Here is a 17,850-nt window from a genome sequence, read left to right as displayed (position 1 = left end):
ACCAGAATATGGGTGTTCTAACAGGAACAAACCCATGAGGATAATCATCTTGTTTTAATTTGCAGATCACAGCTTAACTGGTAAAAATAGCCCGAGATCTGTTGTTCTTATGACATTTCCTATCCATCAGCAGTGGAAGAAGAGCCATACGCTCTTTGATGCACAGATGCGCTGGCGAGATTTTCTGCTGAGGTACGTTCATGCCAGTAAAGGAGCTGATGTACTGCCTTCCAATTATTCAACAGTGAAAATATTTTAGCAACTTTGGGATTTAGAACAGAAGATCGAGGCAGTGCTGGTCAAGCTTCAACTGGAACATTGTGTCCTGTTCTGGACGTCACTTTTCATGAAAAATAGACCCAAATGTAAAAAGTCCAGAGGAGAACATTAAGAGTCATCAGAGGTCTATAAACCAAGATCTATGTGGAAAGATGGAAAGAACTGATTTTACTCAGGCTGGAGAAGGGAAGAGCAGAGACATGATAATAGATTTCAGACGTGTAGGAGATTTATCGCCTTTTTGTAGCAAAGTAAGTTCTTCACTTGGGAACAGTCAAAAGATCATAGGCTTAAACTGCAGCAACAAAGATGGAAGTTAGACAATTTAAAAGCTATATCAGTCCAAGCAGCACAGCATTTAATTTGTTCCTTTAGCACAAATCAGCAAGTTCCTCCTCGCTATGGGAACGCTGTCAGGAGCTGGGTCCAGCAAAGCCAGCCATCGCGGAGAGGGGCTAAACCTAGGATGTGGCAGTTGTCAAAAGAACATCTGCCTTTCTGAAAACACCTTGTTCTCCTATCAGCTTGCAAACCAAAGCACAACAAATTTCCCTACGCTAATAAGACAAGCTGGCAGTAGCAGAGAATTAAATTCCAGGACTTGTAGTAAATCAGTGAAGCGTGGTTTGGTTTGAACAAAAAAGGGTGAACTTAAAAGGTGAATAATCTTGCCTATATATCATATCGCATCACATATCATATCATGTCATATCTAATTAGAAACCCCTGAACTGTTTCCAAGTGCCTTAGGTTTCTTTTCTTTTCAAACATTCTTAGGATTAGCACAACCTTTGTAAAGTTCCTTCTTCTCCCTGTTAGTATCATCTTTTCTCTTCCAGTTTTAAAATACTACGCTGATAACAAGCTACGGGGTAAAAATCAAATATTTATTAGAAAATCTCCATTGACAGCAGGCTTTTAAACTGCCTTAAAGTATTTTCATAACTGTGCAAGGGGTATTATCTATGATACTCCTTCAAGTCTATTTACTACTGTGATCAACTATAATTAATCCAGCCTTAAAATACTCTGATAAGGCAAGTATAAATGTTCTTCTTACCTTACAGATACAAGAGCTGCACCCATGTGTGCTGGTGGCTGATTAACGTAAACAAAAATTCTCATTGTGTCTGAAAAATACATCCAGTTTGCTATTCAGTCAAAAAATAACTGAAGAATTAGAGATAGAACCAAAGGACAGGGTGATATGATTCTTTCTTGTGGAGAAGACTTGGTTTGGCTCCCGCTTCGCTTGGTGCCGGAGACAGGATAAGGAGGGAAATAGAGAAAATGGATTTAAGTCTGGGCAGCCAAATCGATTGGCCTTGGAAGGAGACAGAGGACTCCAAAGGGAGTCCAGGAAAGCCTAGAAGATATTTGGGAGGTTGCAAAGTTTTACAGCTGATTTTGGAATAACATGAAAGGCTCAAATGTATTTTGGGGATGGTGTGAAAAAGGTTCAAGAGGCATCCTGAAGGATGGAAGTGTTGCACAAAGAAGCAGTATTTCTATGGACATCATCATTTCCTGTGCTTTTCCCCCAGAAGGACGGGAGACTGCAGAAGGAACTGGCAACTGGGTCAAGGTAATAAATGTTGATTAAATTTCAGAAACCTCCCCTGCCGCCCCAAACCTGTAACAGCAGCGTCATAAGAAGGTTCACTGATGAAGATGTGTAATTGAAGCTTGGACAAGTTATGCTGCCTGCCTGCGGCCATAAAGGCAATCCAAGAGAAGGTCTGGACCAGGACAGATGCAGTAATCCTCGTAGTATGCTCTAACTACTATCCCACTTCTCCCCAGCCCCAGTTAATAAACCTGCCATTGTCCTTCTTGAAAGAACTGTGTCCAGCAGAACTCAGACATGTCCATTTATCTCCACTGACTATATATATATATATATATATATATATATGGCTACATAGGGTCCCAGCTTTGGTGCTTTCATTTGCATATAGGTTAGATGCCAGGAGCAGGGTATGTGTAATGGCTTGATTACTCCCTAAGGGGTGAACTCGCACAAAAAAGCTGCTTTTCATGGGGCCAGACATATTATTTTCAACTACTGTTGTTCTTCTTACACAAAACTTTGCATTATGAATACCAAAATTAATGTATCACATGAATACCTGAATTTGAAAACATTCAAAATGTTTGGGTTTTTTTTTGTTTTCCATTCGTATGTTTCATATAATAATTTAAATCAATGACACAGGAACTTATTCTTAATTTACAATTCCTATCAACCTAACTGCATTCGGTGTTCATTAGAAAAAAAACCTCTTTTCTCACACAAGCGTCCCTACCATCATGTCTATGCCACTCTCATCTTATTTTCTAAAACACACATGCATCACAGGAGAAAACAAACCGGGAAACAGCCTTCTCCTAGTTAACAGGGAAGGAAAAGGGATTGTTCACCATTTTCCCTCTTACATGACAGGCATCTTCGCCCTACAGGGAGGGCTTCCGAACACATGAACCTGGGCAAATGATCCCAGGGGCAGAAAGTCAAATCTTTATCATCTGACTGCTTACTTTTTTTTTCTCCTATATCTGCTTCTGACCCTAAATACATTTATTTTGAAGAACAATAATTTTCTAAGGAGCAGAAATGCCCCCCAAGCCCCCCCAAATCCCAGCTATGACATGAAATTATTTCACACAGAAATGCGTTACTCTGATTTTTTTTTCTTTCAAGATGTCTCAGACTGTGACTTGTTGATAAAGAAAAACAAAGCAAAATAGTCCACAAACTTAATTTTGCCTTACCTAAAGCTGACTCACCATGGTTAATGGTAGCAAAATATATGTTTTTATTACTGCACTGCACAGGTATGACTCAGTTACATGGAGGAAGCACGTTGAATACTAAAGCATCACCTTGACGTGACAGTATTTCAGATTCAAAAGCACTGTAAGGACTTGCACAGAAAAGCTACATCTATACAAACTAAACCGTTAAATCAGCTTACTGGTAAAGATCATGGTGAAGTGCAGTGTAGGAGATAACAGCTAGAATTCAGACTATTAAACTCCAGTGCACTTCAAGGTCCCGTTTAGCAGCAGCAGGCAGAGTACCAAAAGGATACTGAAGAAAGCCACTTGGTATAGAAGACATTAACACACTACTTGAGCTACATTTCCCCAGCGGAAAACAGCCAATGTTTTGCATGGCAGAAATATAATGTACTATACAGAAAGCTCTGAGCTCAAAGCGCGCAGAAGCGTTACTGCTGAAAACATCCATGGAAGTACTTGACTCCTCCAAATGGAGGCTGAAAAGCCTGCTGCTGCTGGGCTCCCACCTGCCATCAACTCAACCCTGGCGAGATTCCTTCTGCAAAGCCTCATCACAACCAGATAAAGCAGTCCCAAAATCTCACATTGATACAAGGAACACAAAACCAGAAGCTGGTAGCAATGGAGACCCAATATATAAATCATGCAGTCATCTCAGGTGACAAAGACGTACAAAACACTGACATCAACAGAGAACCGTACAACTCCGAGAGATGCTACATGCAGTTTCACCGTGGGAAGCACATTACTGCCAAAGGTTATAAAATGAAATCTGTGACAAAGACTCAACAGGGCTCTAACAGCACCAAACAGTATTACCTAAGCTCTTAAATATTCCATAAGACTGCATCACTTACCGCATATACACCTAGTATTACCAAGATGGCCAAGTATTCCTCAGTTTATCACAGAAGCTCATTCTTTTCAATCTTAAATGAAGCCTTCAAGGTTTCGCAATGCAAAAGGGCCAAAATTGTATAGTAACAAAATTAAGAACCAAGGAAATGTTATCTTTCTTCTGCACTGTATACAGCGTCAAATTCTCATCTTAAATGAATTCCATATTAAATTCCTATGAAAACGAATTTGCAACAACAAAGTTAAGAAGAAAGAAGATGGAAATAAAGCTCACAAATTGTATAACCGCTTCAGTGAAGGACACACCTGACACACGTAAGTCTCTCTATCTTCAGTAACGTATATACTTCCTGCATAGACCTGGTAAAAGTACCAGCGACTCTTCAGAATTTGAGATACAATGCTAAATTGAGTGGTGTTGCACTCTTATCAGTATGCTGTGTTCTTAAAGAAACAAGACTTTAATGGCGTGGTAATTATGATGACTCAGGAGAGCGAGTGTTCAGACTGGTTAAGAGGGCCATAAACCAAACAGGCAAACGCTCCAAATACTTTATTTTTTGCCTAGAGTACTTCTACAGGGAGAGAAACAACACAGAAGTAAGTTGCTCCTTCCTCCCCTCCACCAGCAATTTTATTGTGACAAATCAGAACCATAAAATAACTTATGGTCTGGTCTGATATCCAATCTAAACCTTCTCTGGTGCAACTTGAGGCCGTTTCCTCTCATCCTATCACTTGTTACCTGGGAGAAGAGATCGACCCCCACCTCGCTACACCCTCCTTTCAGGTACTTGTAGACAGCAATAAGGTCTCCTCTCAGCCTCCTTTTCTCCAGACTGAACACCCCCAGTTCCCTCAGCTGCTCCTCATCACACTTGTGCTCCAGACCCTTCACCAGCTTCGTTGCCCTTCTCTGGACTCACTCCAGCACCTCGATGTCTTTCTTGTAGTAAGGGGGCCAAAAACAGTTAAGGAAGGAGCTGTCATTATGCTGTGATCATTATCAAATACACCAAACTAAATTTCATCAGTTGGCCCTTAAAAATGGGGAAAAAAAAAAAATCTATTTTCAAGAGATGAATGGAAATATGAAAAAGGTCGTGAAACAGTTTTGTCAAGTGCACTAAAACTGGTAACTTGGCAAAGCTAGGGAATTTCCTAACAACAGCCTACATTCCAATTTCTTGAACAATTTGCAATATTTTCTTATTTCCAGGAGGAAACAAACAATAAAAGCGAGTTTATAAAGTCAGTGTGTCCCTGCTATGTAATGTAAGTTGGCAGGAGGCCTAAAGAGTCAGCCTCCAGAGGCCCCTCAAACCCAGTGTTCTGTGATTCTGTGAGCTGTAATACATGACAAGCAAAACCAAGTATGTAAAATGTGACTGTAAGTATTGTTTTGACAAAGTTTATTAAAATCAGAGAGGCACAATTTGTGAGGTAACAGCATACCTATTAGAGTATATTTAGTCTAAAGGTACTACATTGCTTCCCCCAACGCTATTTTTCGCCACTCCCTCCAGCTTCACGTTTCCCTCAAATTGTAATGTTTCTTCAAATTTGTAATTTTCTCCTTCTTCAAAACAGAAGGGAAATAATTTCTTCTGAGAGCTTATTATCACAGAGATTGCCTCTACACTAGTACCGTGGTACCCACTTATGTTCTATAAAAGCTAAGAAAAATTACATAATGTTATCTGATAATGGTACAACATTCTCTACCAGGGAAGAAACTCTTTAAAATGTATAAATGAAGAGAAAGATGGACTGAATCTGAAAACGGACACAAGAGATTTACCTAGAAAACAGCAAATATTCTGATAAATGGATGTACTGGAAATAAAAGGTACTTCAAAAAGCTGAATTACTATTTCAAAATTATTTTTTTCCAAAAAGTAAAATAAAAGCCAGAACAATTTAGTTAGAATCCTGCATTTCTCTATAATTAGATTAAAATATCATCAAGAACTAAGGACACTGTTTAGATTTTAGTACTAAATATCAGGTATTTTTAATTATTAGAAGAAATATCTTCGATTCTTTTGAATATTTTAACGTTCGACAATGGGAAATTTTGGTTTTCCACTGTCCATCACGGAAACTGCCCCTGTGCCATCACACTGTGCCATAATACAACAAACACTTCAGAGGAAGAGAACTTGATAGCATTAATAAATGGTATTTTGAAATACCTTTATCAGGTGGATGTCTACACACAAAATGATAAGCAGACCATGCAATGCGTATAAGAGAAGCTGGGAACTGCTGACCCAGCAAGATGCAAAGCCCGTCTTTCACTTACTGTCATGAGCAAACCGAGACGGAAGGTGGGAGTTCAGGTCTGACTGCGTATCTGCTGAGGATTGTGACTTCAAGCAAGGTTCAGATTTGTGGGACCTTCTTCTGCGCTGCTTTTAATATCATTTAAAGCTTCCAAATAGTGGAATAAACATTTCCATACTTATAAATCTTAATAACCAAATACATTTCTACGACTTATTATATGGCTTTTAAAGGAGGCACTGGACTTCTTTCTCCTCCAACACATGGGATGGGAACGCAGATGTAAACCATGGTTAGCTCCACGCTCTTTCTCGTGTTCCTCCCTCCCCTGCATGCAAGGACCCCCCAGGTCATACGCTTGCTGGTGCCTCCTCCTTCTTTTCACACCCCTGTCCATGGGCAAGACACAGTCCATCTGTGGATCACAACCAACCCCCTACAAATACTACATGTCTTTATTAATCTGGTGTTTAAGTGTAAGAAAAATAAGGTTTGGTTCCTATACGTTGATTTTCTGCCCCTAGGTTGGAACTAAAGGCTCTTGGGCCACAGCATACTTACAATATTAATAATGTCTATTTTAATGCTTATTATCTAATATAGTCTCTTCATATATGCACTTGGGAAGTTAATTTCATATTTGAAGCACATTAAAAAGTATTTCATTATCCCAGATTTGCTTTCTAACTCTAGCAACGTTTCCCTCCCACCCCACAACCCAGAGCTTGATAATATGGCGATAACAGCCTGAATTAATAAGCAGGTGACAGCTGACACAGTTAATTAATGTATTACAATTGCAGTTGAACTGGAATCATGAAACACGTTTAACTTATTTCTTGTTATAAGCAAGTACAATTGAAGTTCTCTACTTCAAATTTTTCAATTTCATCACAGAGCACAAAAAGTCAAAAGCTATTTCAGTCAAACCTCAATGGTTAAAACATCTTTCATATTAATATTTTAAATACGTTACCCACTAGCGTTATCTTGATTTCTTTCTGAACTCTTCATATTGCATTTCAGCTTAGTAATTTACATTTACAGAGACAAGCTGAGGTCACCAGCCAGATCTACTGGCTTTTAAGTAAGAAAACTAACAAATTAGGTGGCTATTATAAAAAGACTACTGATACAGAGAAAGCAAACACATCCCACGTAGGATCACTCACACAGGCGCAATCTTCGTTTACGTTATACTATTTATATTATTCTAATGAATTAAGGCTGGTGAAATTACCTCATTCATTCTCAAGCATACATCCCAAAACTAAGCAAACTCGCCTCAGGATAGAAAACCTGACTATGAATCAATGCAAAACAAGGCAAAAATTACAGGGGAAACAGGAAATCTCCAAGATTTACACCTAGGAATGAACGAGAAAGTGTTAGCTCCTCACACTGCAAGAAACTCTGCTAGTCTGGAGTAGAACAGGACAAAAGCAGCGTGGAGTGTCATGCACTGAAGAGGCAATTGCTCACGTGTGGCAAACGGTATCCGTTACTGAACATTAACATTTTAGATTTTGAATGGAAATGACCAGATTCCACAACAAATCATACCCTTTTCATATAAAAATCAATTCACACCAATTACTACAGGAAAAAAAAAATTGAAATAGATTATTGTGTTAGTTTGTTGAAAAGAAAAAAATAATAAAAAGGTAACCACAATTTCCATAAATCTAATGGCTCAGTTTTCATCCACTCATCTTTCTTGACACGTAGTAATACAAAACAAATGCTTATATTTTTCATTTATCATATTTTATTGTGATTTTTATTTGCCTGTGCACATCTCAATGAAATATTACTCTAAGGTTATGAAACAGTACAAGAAGAATGTCCCCAATTCTATGAGGACTGCTTTGCTAGGCACACATCATAGGAAAAAAAAAACAGGAACATTTTAAATGGATCCAAGACTGATCAAACATTTTATAAGCTTAAAGATCTCCATTACCTTAAACCAATATTGTACTAACCTGTGCAGAGGCCCTGATTCAACAAAACAAATACAAAATTGATTTAAAAACAAAAGTGCAGAAAATATCAAAACCAGAACTAAGATACACACAATTATGAGAACAAACCCCTGGGTCTGATAGTATCACCAACATAAGTGTCACAAAAAGAACCTAGGCAGATCTTTCCCTTCTTCTGACCTTTAGCTCACGTCTGGCAAATCTTTCTATCAAATGTTAAGGATTTTAGTTAAAACCTTAATTTAGCTTGTCCAAATTTTAAGTCCCATCTAACTTGATCACCTTGGTCTAAATCCTTTGACGTGAAAGTAAACCCCATCTTCTTACTACTCAGTTTTATTTCCAGACACCCATCTCGGTTTTCACAGAATCACAGAATCACAGAATGTCAGGGATTGGAAGGGACCTCGAAAGATCATCTAGTCCAATCCCCCTGCCGGGGCAGGATTGCCTAGACCATATCACACAGGAACGCGTCCAGGCGGGTTTTGAATGTCTCCAGAGAAGGAGACTCCACAACCTCTCTGGGCAGCCTGTTCCAGTGTTCAGTCACCCTCACCGTAAAGAAGTTTTTCCTCATATTTAAGTGGAACCTCCTGTGTTCCAGCTTGCACCCATTGCCCCTTGTCCTGTCAAGGGATGGCACTGAGAAGAGCCTGGCTCCATCCTCTTGACACTCGCCCTTTACATATTTATAAACATTAATGAGGTCACCCCTCAGTCTCCTCTTCTCCAAGCTAAAGAGACCCAGCTCCCTCAGCCTCTCCTCATAAGGGAGATGTTCCACCCCCTTAATCATCTTTGTGGCTCTGCGCTGGACTCTCTCTAGCAGTTCCCTGTCCTTCTTGAACTGAGGGGCCCAGAACTGGACACAATATTCCAGATGCGGCCTCAGCAGGGCAGAGTAGAGGGGGAGGAGAACTTCTCTCGACCTGCTGACCACACCCCTTCTAATACACCCCAGGATGCCATTGGCCTTCTTGGCCACAAGGGCACACTGCTGGCTCATGGTCATCCTGCTGTCCACTAGGACCCCCAGGTCCCTTTCCCCTACGCTGGTCTCCAACAGCTCTGCCCCCAACTTGTACTGGTACATGGGGTTGTTCTTGCCCAGATGCAGGACTCTACACTTGCCCTTGTTATATTTCATTAAATTTCTCCCCGCCCAACTCTCCAACCTGTCCAGGTCCATCTTGATTGGCTTAAAGGGTCTCATGAAGGAACAGTAAGAGTGAAAAGTGAGAGTTGTCCTAACAGGAGTCCACTGCTACCACTCATTCCAGTGACTCTTATAGGCAGCGATATGCATCATCAATTACAAAGCAAATGTAACAGGAACAATGCTGAATGAGCAAAATTCCTTAAGTATTTTAAGCCTAACTTTTCCATGGAATATAATTTCTCTTTTCTAGTTTAAAACAAGACAAAAAGCAAAACCAAACAACAACAAAAAACACCAAACCACAGGCTAAAAGTCTATAACTTAAACTCCTCGGAATACTGGTAATTTACCATCACAGCTTTTGTAAATTTATTTCCAACTGTTTCTTTAACTTACTGCACTTTGTATAAATTGGACAATGAAAAAAAAACTCAATCAATTTTCACTATCTAGTTATATATGTCAGATAATGCTATGTTTGTCTTATAAGCAGCGGACCTAAACTGTCAAATAATATTCTTACATGTTACCAGAAAGTGACGCAAGAAAAACTTATCACAACCTGTACTACACTTTGCTACTTCCTCCATGTTGGTTTTTTTTAATCTTTATTGTTTGCATCCAGCTCTTTCCTCCAAGTGCTCCTTTGTACAGTGCATTAGTAATTATGGTGATATGAAAAGACTTCTTATAGCTGAAGACCACAGAGCAGTTCAGTACCTGGATCTAATTTTCTGCCGAATGAACAGAGGAGAGCACAGAGGCAGAACAAAACAAGGAAAGGAAGTCCTTGCATTTAATTATTTATGCATTCTCTGTGTATGCTGCATATATATGCGGACAATGTCATCCTAAGTGAAAGACATAACAAGAACATGGAAAAAGATACCTCAACATCTTTGGCAGCAGTCCCACAAACTGTCCCGAAAGGAGTCAGCAGAAAGAAATGATTACATACCGCAAGAGTTATGAAGGCCTAGGGGGAAAAGATCTCGAAAATTTTCAGAGAATGAGGATATGGAAAAGAGGAATTTCTAGGAGAAAACTGAAAGGAAACTTTCACACAGACTGTTTTCTCTCAGAATGAATGCTGAAATCATTTCTAGCATTCAAAAATATTTTATGAACGCTCTCCTTCAGAACGCCTTCTGTAGTTAATATGTACTTCAAATGAGCCACAGATGAATACGAGCTGGAAGAGAAGCCATCCAGTTCAACCCTTTTCCCCAAGACAGATTCAACTACATTATGTCATTCCTGACATACTTGTCTTGTCTGTTCTTAATGACTGCCGTGAAGAAACGCAGCAGTTTCCCAAAGCCAGCTATTCCAGCGTTTCACAATCTTTAGCATCTAAAAGTTTTCCCTATTATCTACCCTAAAGTTTTTTCTCTACTCAAGGAAGCCCCTCATTTCTCGTACCATCTGTCACGACACTGAAAACACATTATGCCCTTTCTCTTTGCATAGCTCTTAAAATACTTAAGACTTATCAGGTTCCTTCTCATTTTTCTCTTCTTTAGACCAAACAACTCCATTTCTTCTGATCTCCTTTCCACACTTATCTTTCTAAGATATCTGATCACCCTCATCTGGACACTATCCCATTATGCACATTGCTCTTGGAGAGCGATGCCCAAGTTTGGGCACAAGTGCTCCAGCTGTAGAGCAGAAGGGCTGCTTCTCATCTCTACTAGGCTCCCCTGTTTATACAAATTGGTATGATGTTTGCCTTTTTTGTAATAGCGTGACTTGTTGACTTTATACTCAGTGCATGATTTACTATAATTCCAGCTACTTTTCTAAAGAAACACTGTTGAAGCAGTTGTTCACCATCCTCTACTTGTGAAGTTATTCCTGCTTCAGCATAGTATCTTCTATTTATCACTGCTGACTTTAATTCTGCTTTTTTTTCAGATTATTTCTCTAATTTATCAAGATGATTTTCAATATCACTACGCTCCCTCAGTGCTGGCAGTCCCTCCTATCTTAGTGGCATATTTAATCAGAACATTTCATTTCATCATCCAGGTTCTTAACGGAAACACTGATCAGAATTAAACTCGGGACTGATGACTGCCAAGTCTCTTTATTTCAGAGCAGATGAAGTATCAGACCAGTTCTTGATACTTAAGGCTGATACTGTGCAGTCCTTCATATTTTGTTAACTACAAAATAGGGAATATATGTAATGGAGTATTACATACGTTTCCTGGTATTTATTCTCTAGTATAATAAATTTCTTCTGAATACACATTGTAACATTAGATTTCTCTCTGCACAACTAGATTCCTCATCTTAAACCTATGCGTGCGTGTGGGGAGGTGGACTGCGAGTGGAGTCCTTCCCCTTCTCCATCACAAGTAACCTCCCAGTCACACCCCGTTGTACCGGATCCTTCTTGGAGCAACCAAACTCCTGAAACTGCAGTTGGGAGCATTACGCACGCAGGAGGCAAGGAAAGAGAAGACTGACCAGGAAGTATGAACCCCCAGAATACAATATTTCTGTTTGTTTACAAGTCACCTGCACTGCTTTAAATTCAAAGTACTTTAAATTTCCTCTATTCCATTTCTGGTTGTCGAAAGAACTCTTTGTTTGCTGAGACACTGTCATTTTTAATGGGGAACTGTGTATTGCTACACAGGGATGCCTGCAAGACAATACATACTAACTAGGTATATATAGCTATATATATTTATAAATGTCTAATATTTCTATAATTGGTAACAGATATAATTATTTATATTAAAACAACACTTTGATTATGCTTACTGATTATACAATCTGTTTCTGTCTGCTTTGGATGAGCAAATTCTCAATATTTCATTTTATCCCAGAGAAAAACAGGATTTATTTCCCCAGACGTTCAACATTTCTCAGCGTCTTCCCTCTCCACACTCCATCCATCATGCAAAGCTCATTCTTGAGACTAGTGTAGGGCTTCCATGATTCATAAGCGTTCACTGCAACAGAGAGCTCAGATTCCTTAGTGCTCTGTAACCCTGTCTGTGCATTGGTTTCTACAGAGATCCCTACTCTTGTGTAGGTCAGGAACCTTCCTGTGGCCCAAAGGGATTCCAGTGCACATAATGGTCCTAAGGTTACAAGTCTGATGGTCAGCAGAAACCTGAGAACCTAGAAGAAGAAGCAGTTGCCTGCTACCTACAAAATGCCAAAAAAATTTATAGTATATTATGTCTAGATTCCTTATTTTCTTATCAGTCTTCTTTCTCAAATTCCTTTGCTAAATTAAGCACTGCTCCAGCAAATACAACTACACTGCATAATACCCTCTATAGAATGGGGTCAGCTACCCCAACAGATGTCCATCTAAGCTTACAGTCTTTGTGTCTCACTAGCTCAAAGGAATACTCCTCCTTTTGGTCATCGTCTTCCAAAATTTCTTTAAAAACTCTGGGAAACTGTCCACATGCTGACTACGCTTCAGTAATTCTTCGTTTAAAAAGGAGATGACTCTTCATGATAATGTAGCTTAACAAATGATCTAAATAAGCAATACCACATGTGACCATAACTAATCAATCTCATACTCTCTACCTCATCTCCATTCACTCTCATACACGCACACGCAGAAAACTTCACACACTAATATTAGATTATCTTAGTACATTATGTGACCAGTATTGTTGCATAAATCAAGATGTTCTTAAACCATACTACCAAACTGGTCTACGAGATTATCGATGCAATGAAAAAGTCATCAATGCCATTAAGCACAGAGATACAACATGTAACTCAGTCAGGGCTTGGCCAGCCGGCTGCTGGGCACAGGCTGAGGATCCTCACGTGTTCTTAACTCCTTTTCCTAAGGGGGGAGAACTTGAAGACTTTAAGCCTGAGCCACTATTTTTTATGTTCTATGTAAATTACAATAATACAAACAACAGAAATGTGTTTATTTTTCATTTCTTTCACGGATGAGCCAAAAAGTAGTCTTTTAGTTTAGCTGCGTTCTGTACCACATTCATACCTGTCTGTATCTTAAGGATACTCCAGCATAGCTGATGTAAACACACACGCAAATTCCTTCTCACCTAACTCAGTGCCTGCGTAAGATAGGTTTTAGCTCAGCACTAGCTTAAAGCTAGGGATCCTGAGCTGTTCTGCTTAAATTATTGAGTTTATTGAGGCATGCCTGTTACTCCCAAGAAGAAAACAACCAAACAAATACTGTATCACTCAATACAATTGGTCTGGAGAACAACTCATGCTCATTCACATCTTTTGGGAGAAAGAAAAAAAAGAGGCAGGCATGCCAACAGTCTTTCTACAATTTCTCAGCAGATCAATAACCTCTTGAGTATACGCAGGCCACTACCCTGCTCAAACCAGTACAGAGCAACACCAGGGATGGGTTTCCAAAATAACCACTGATTATCAAATTTTCAATGCAGCCAAAGGAGCTCCATCAAGGAACCGCAGTGGCCCCAGGAGTGGCACGAGGCTGAGCAAACTCCCTTGGACATGGAGGACATGGAGCTGTTGGAACGAGTCCAGAGGAGGGCCACGGAGATGCTCAGAGGGCTGGAGCACCTCTGCTATGAAGAGAGGCTGAGAGAGTTGGGGCTGTTTAGCCTGAAGAAGAGAAGGCTCTGGGGAGACCTAATAGCAGCCTTCCAGTACCTGAAGGTGGCCTACAGGAAAGATGGAGAGGGGCTTTTGACAAGGGCAAGTAGTGACAGGATAAGGGGGAATGGTTTTAAACTGAAAGAGGGGAGATTAAGATTAGATATTAGGAAGAAATTCTTTACTGTGAGGGTGGTGAGACACTGGCCCAGGTTGCCCAGAGAAGCTGTGGCTGCCCCCTCCCTGGCAGTGTTCAAGGCCAGGTTGGATGGGGCTTGGAGCAACCTGGTCTGGTGGAAGGTGTCCCTGCCTGTGGCAGGGGGGTTGGAACTAGATGATCTTTAAGGTCCCTTCCAACCCAAACCAGTCTATGACTCTATAATAGCAGGGGAGCTAGGAGCCAAGCTGCTTCCCGACAGCCGTGTCCCTTACCTCCCGCCTTGGCCCCAGCGCGGCTGCCCGGGAGAGCACATCGCACGTGGCACTCAGCCCACTGGCTCATGCTTTTCTTCTCTGTTCCCAAGATTCAGCTCAGCTGCACCTCCCCTCCCCACACCCATAAATAAAGCCCCAAATAAAGAAAAGCTGTGGGAGCCAGCCTTAGATTAGCCTAAAAGCAACGGCTTTTGATGGAGTGAATAGGGGGGAGAAAAGGTAATACTGGCAGAAAGCAAGAAATGAAAGTGGGCCAAAACCTCAAGCACAGGAGATGAGAAAGCAAACAGAGGGAAGCAAAAGTGACAAAGACAGGCTCACCAGCTGTGATGCTGCGGTACGGCACGATGAGGGGAAAAAGAGCTATTTCTGCTTCTTCCTTTTAACATGTTCCCTCTAACCTCCTTCCCTGTGCTCACTCACCAGCACAGGACAGCTACCAAGAGAAGGGTCTCTCTACTAGCACAAACCTTACAGGGGCTGCCTGGAGACCTAGGAAGAATTGGGAGCAGTCAAAGTCTCTCTGCCTGAAGTCTTAACTTCCACTTGGCAACGTGAGTCAGTGCTCCCCGATGAGTCTGGTTTACACAAATCCCCCATTCCTCACCGATCGATCAGGTAACGTTTGGAACATGTTAAGCATAGTGTGTGTATTGGGAGGCACGGAGCATCCAGGTGATCCCTCAGCAGATGAGCAGGCTTTTAGCCTTGGACTTAACACACTTTGGAATTCAAGAAATACCAGCAATTCTCCTGCATTAGAAGTTTCTGAGTGCTGGCATTTTAATTAATGTGCCTCTACTAAGAAAGCATTAAAAGCAGTTATCGCTAGCATTTATCTTCAGCCAAAACAGATGATAGTATGCTCTGAATCTGCCTTGTTAATGCTCTACCCAAGCCTGTTAACCCCTCACCATTCCCTCTCTGATTTCACAGTCGTGCGAGGCAGTTCTTTCTGCTGCTCCTTTTTCCCAAAGTAGAACAACATGACAAAAATGTTCTAAGGGGTTTAGACCAGCAGACTAAGAAAATAAAAACGAAGTATAAGCAAATTTCTTTTTTTCCTAGAAAAGGTTCCAAAACCAAAGTAGGCAGATTTACAGAACCATTTCCGCCCCACGAGCCGATGAAAAGAGCAGGGTTCCTCAGAACATGCCCACCTTTTACTGTTAGTACATATTTACACCCAAACCACTCTATATTTAACGAAGGATTAAAATAAGCCAAGTTACTGTTATTCTTTACTTTACTTTTGTTCTTTGTCGCATTTAGACAACCTCTGCGGTCTCCAAGAGCCAACGCAGCGCCCTGGTTCCCCTGCAGCGCAGCCGTCCCGTGCCTCCGGCCGCTGCGTGAGTCATTACTGTGCAGCACGACGTCCCCTTTGTAAAGCCCTGCTTCCCAAACCACCGGCCTCAGAAAGCTGGCTGGCTACACGCTGCTGGCACGCGTCCTCGCTTCCAACTGCTGCGCGGCTTTAAAGACAACCGAGCCGCATTAAACGCTATCCTGATACCCGTTTCCCTTGTAAGCTGTTACTTTAGTTGCTGCAGGGCAACTATGTTCTTGTGAATGAGTGAGTAGGTGTCTGCATAAAGAAAAAAGGAAAAAAAGAAAGAAAACCCACGTGGGGAAGTCAGCTCCCCACAGAGATCTCCCTGGTCCAGCAAGTAGCCTGGGAATTAGGCTGAGACCAGGAATTACCTCCAGCCCTACCATATGGAGATGTGAGACACCAGGCCAGTCGCTTGTTTTATTTAAACATGTGTTTCTTTTACCAGCAATATTAACATTGCCTTGTTCCTGTTTATACTTAAGGAAAGGACAAAATAAACTAAGTAACTTTTTCCCCCTCATTTTGTTTTGCTCTTTTAAGAGTTATCTGTTCCTGTCAAAGCCAGTTAAGCTAAACAGAAACAAGGTGGGCTTGTTCCAGAGTAAATGTGTCCATACTTGGAGTTATCTGGGAACCGCTCCTCCAGCTCAAATGCATACCCCCCACCCCTAATCCATATTAATCATACAATCATCGAATGGTTTGGGTTGGAAGGGACCTTAAAGATCATCTAGTTCCAAACCCCCTACCACAGACAGGGAACCTTCACATGTAACAAGGCCCTTGGGTTGAGTAATTAATTATTTACTTAACAGACCACATTAAAACACAATTTACCAGAGACAGCAAAGTACACACCACCAACTCCCTGCATTCACCATTTAATGAGGTGCCTATTTTAGCAACTTAAAAGTTTCTAATTGTTTGCAAAGCGGCAACTGCATCATGACAAGAACAATACTACAGCTCAGAGGATCCCGAAAGAGCATCTGGACTCCCTGCACTCAGCCCCATAATGGGGAAGAATCATCTTGTGAATTCTATATAATCCTCAGAGACAACTCGCATGAAGTTAAGGTTCAGCGAGACCCAGGATCCAACACGCCAGCTGCAACAAATGCACTGGAAAAAACGTAACGCTTTGGGTTCCCTAACACGGGCTCCTCCTGTACGTCCCTCTGAAACGGCCCAGCAAACCTAAGCTGATCGCTTCCCAGTCCCAGCGGCGCTGCTTGACAGCCAGCACGTATGTTAGTCATGCGGCACACGTGAAGGGACGGCAGCGCTCCGCAGGGGCAGCTCACAGGGCTCAATCCTCCCTGCCTCACAGAGCCCGAGTTCTCATTGCGCTATTTCAAACAGAAAGTCCGTTTTGTTCAAAGTTTTTAAGCGAACCAGGAAGGCACCTCTCTGCCTGCAGGCCAAGTCAGAGCTGTGCCCAGCCAGGTTCGACCCGTGCTCTTTTCAACAGGGCCAGCGTTTAAGCTGGGGGGGTGAATGACGAAGCAGTAGTAAACTTACTTTCCAGTGATAAATTGGCTTCTGGATGGTGTGCACATAGGCTGAACGTAATAGTTCTCCAGTTTAACCCCTTCGGCAGCTAGCTTGTCCAGAGTGGGCGTCCTGATCTCCGACCCGTGGTACCCCACGTCTCTGAATCCCTGATCGTCAGCCAGGATGAAGATGATGTGAGGCTGCGAGCTGGGGACGCCGGCCCCCAGCTCTTCTCCTCCCAGCCCGGTCCTCGTCGCCTCGGTCTCTCCGGGGCCGAGGAGTCCGAGGCTGTCCCAGGACAGGTAGCCGTAAGCGAGGAGGCTCAGCACCGAGAGGCCGGCCAGCACCCCCACGGCCAGCATCTTCCCCTTGCAGAGGCGGTGCGGCCAGGTGTACCCACTGCGGGCCATCCACCTCGGCTGCAGCGAGGGCGAGACGGAAGAGAAAAATAATAATAATAAAAGAAAACAAAAAAAAATACCCCAAAACAACAAACCGAAAGAGTGGGAGCGGCGGGGCAGGGGCCGGCAGGGTGCCGCCGGGCGGGGCAGCGCAGAGGAGCCCCGCTCCCGGCACCCACCGCCAACTTCACCGGCTGCCGAGGCCGCCCTGCCCCGCGCTGC

The 17,850-nt window shown here is 42.0% G+C and overlaps 1 protein-coding gene across 1 annotated transcript in view; it reads right to left on the bottom strand.

The window, feature by feature from the left end:
* The window catches only part of ARSJ (arylsulfatase family member J), a 44,547-nt gene extending 26,910 nt beyond the window's left edge, over positions 1-17,637 (bottom strand). Inside the window, exon 1 of the mRNA XM_068403693.1 lies at positions 17,255-17,637. Coding sequence (XP_068259794.1) covers positions 17,255-17,637 — 383 coding nt within the window. The remainder of the gene's footprint in view (positions 1-17,254) is intronic.
* Positions 17,638-17,850: the final 213 nt, after the last annotated feature.

The sequence above is a fragment of the Nyctibius grandis genome, chromosome 6 (genome assembly GCF_013368605.1).
Source record: "Nyctibius grandis isolate bNycGra1 chromosome 6, bNycGra1.pri, whole genome shotgun sequence".
Lineage (NCBI taxonomy): Eukaryota > Metazoa > Chordata > Aves > Nyctibiiformes > Nyctibiidae > Nyctibius > Nyctibius grandis.
Note: the sequence above shows the minus strand (reverse complement) of the source record. Positions and strands in the feature narration are given on the sequence as shown.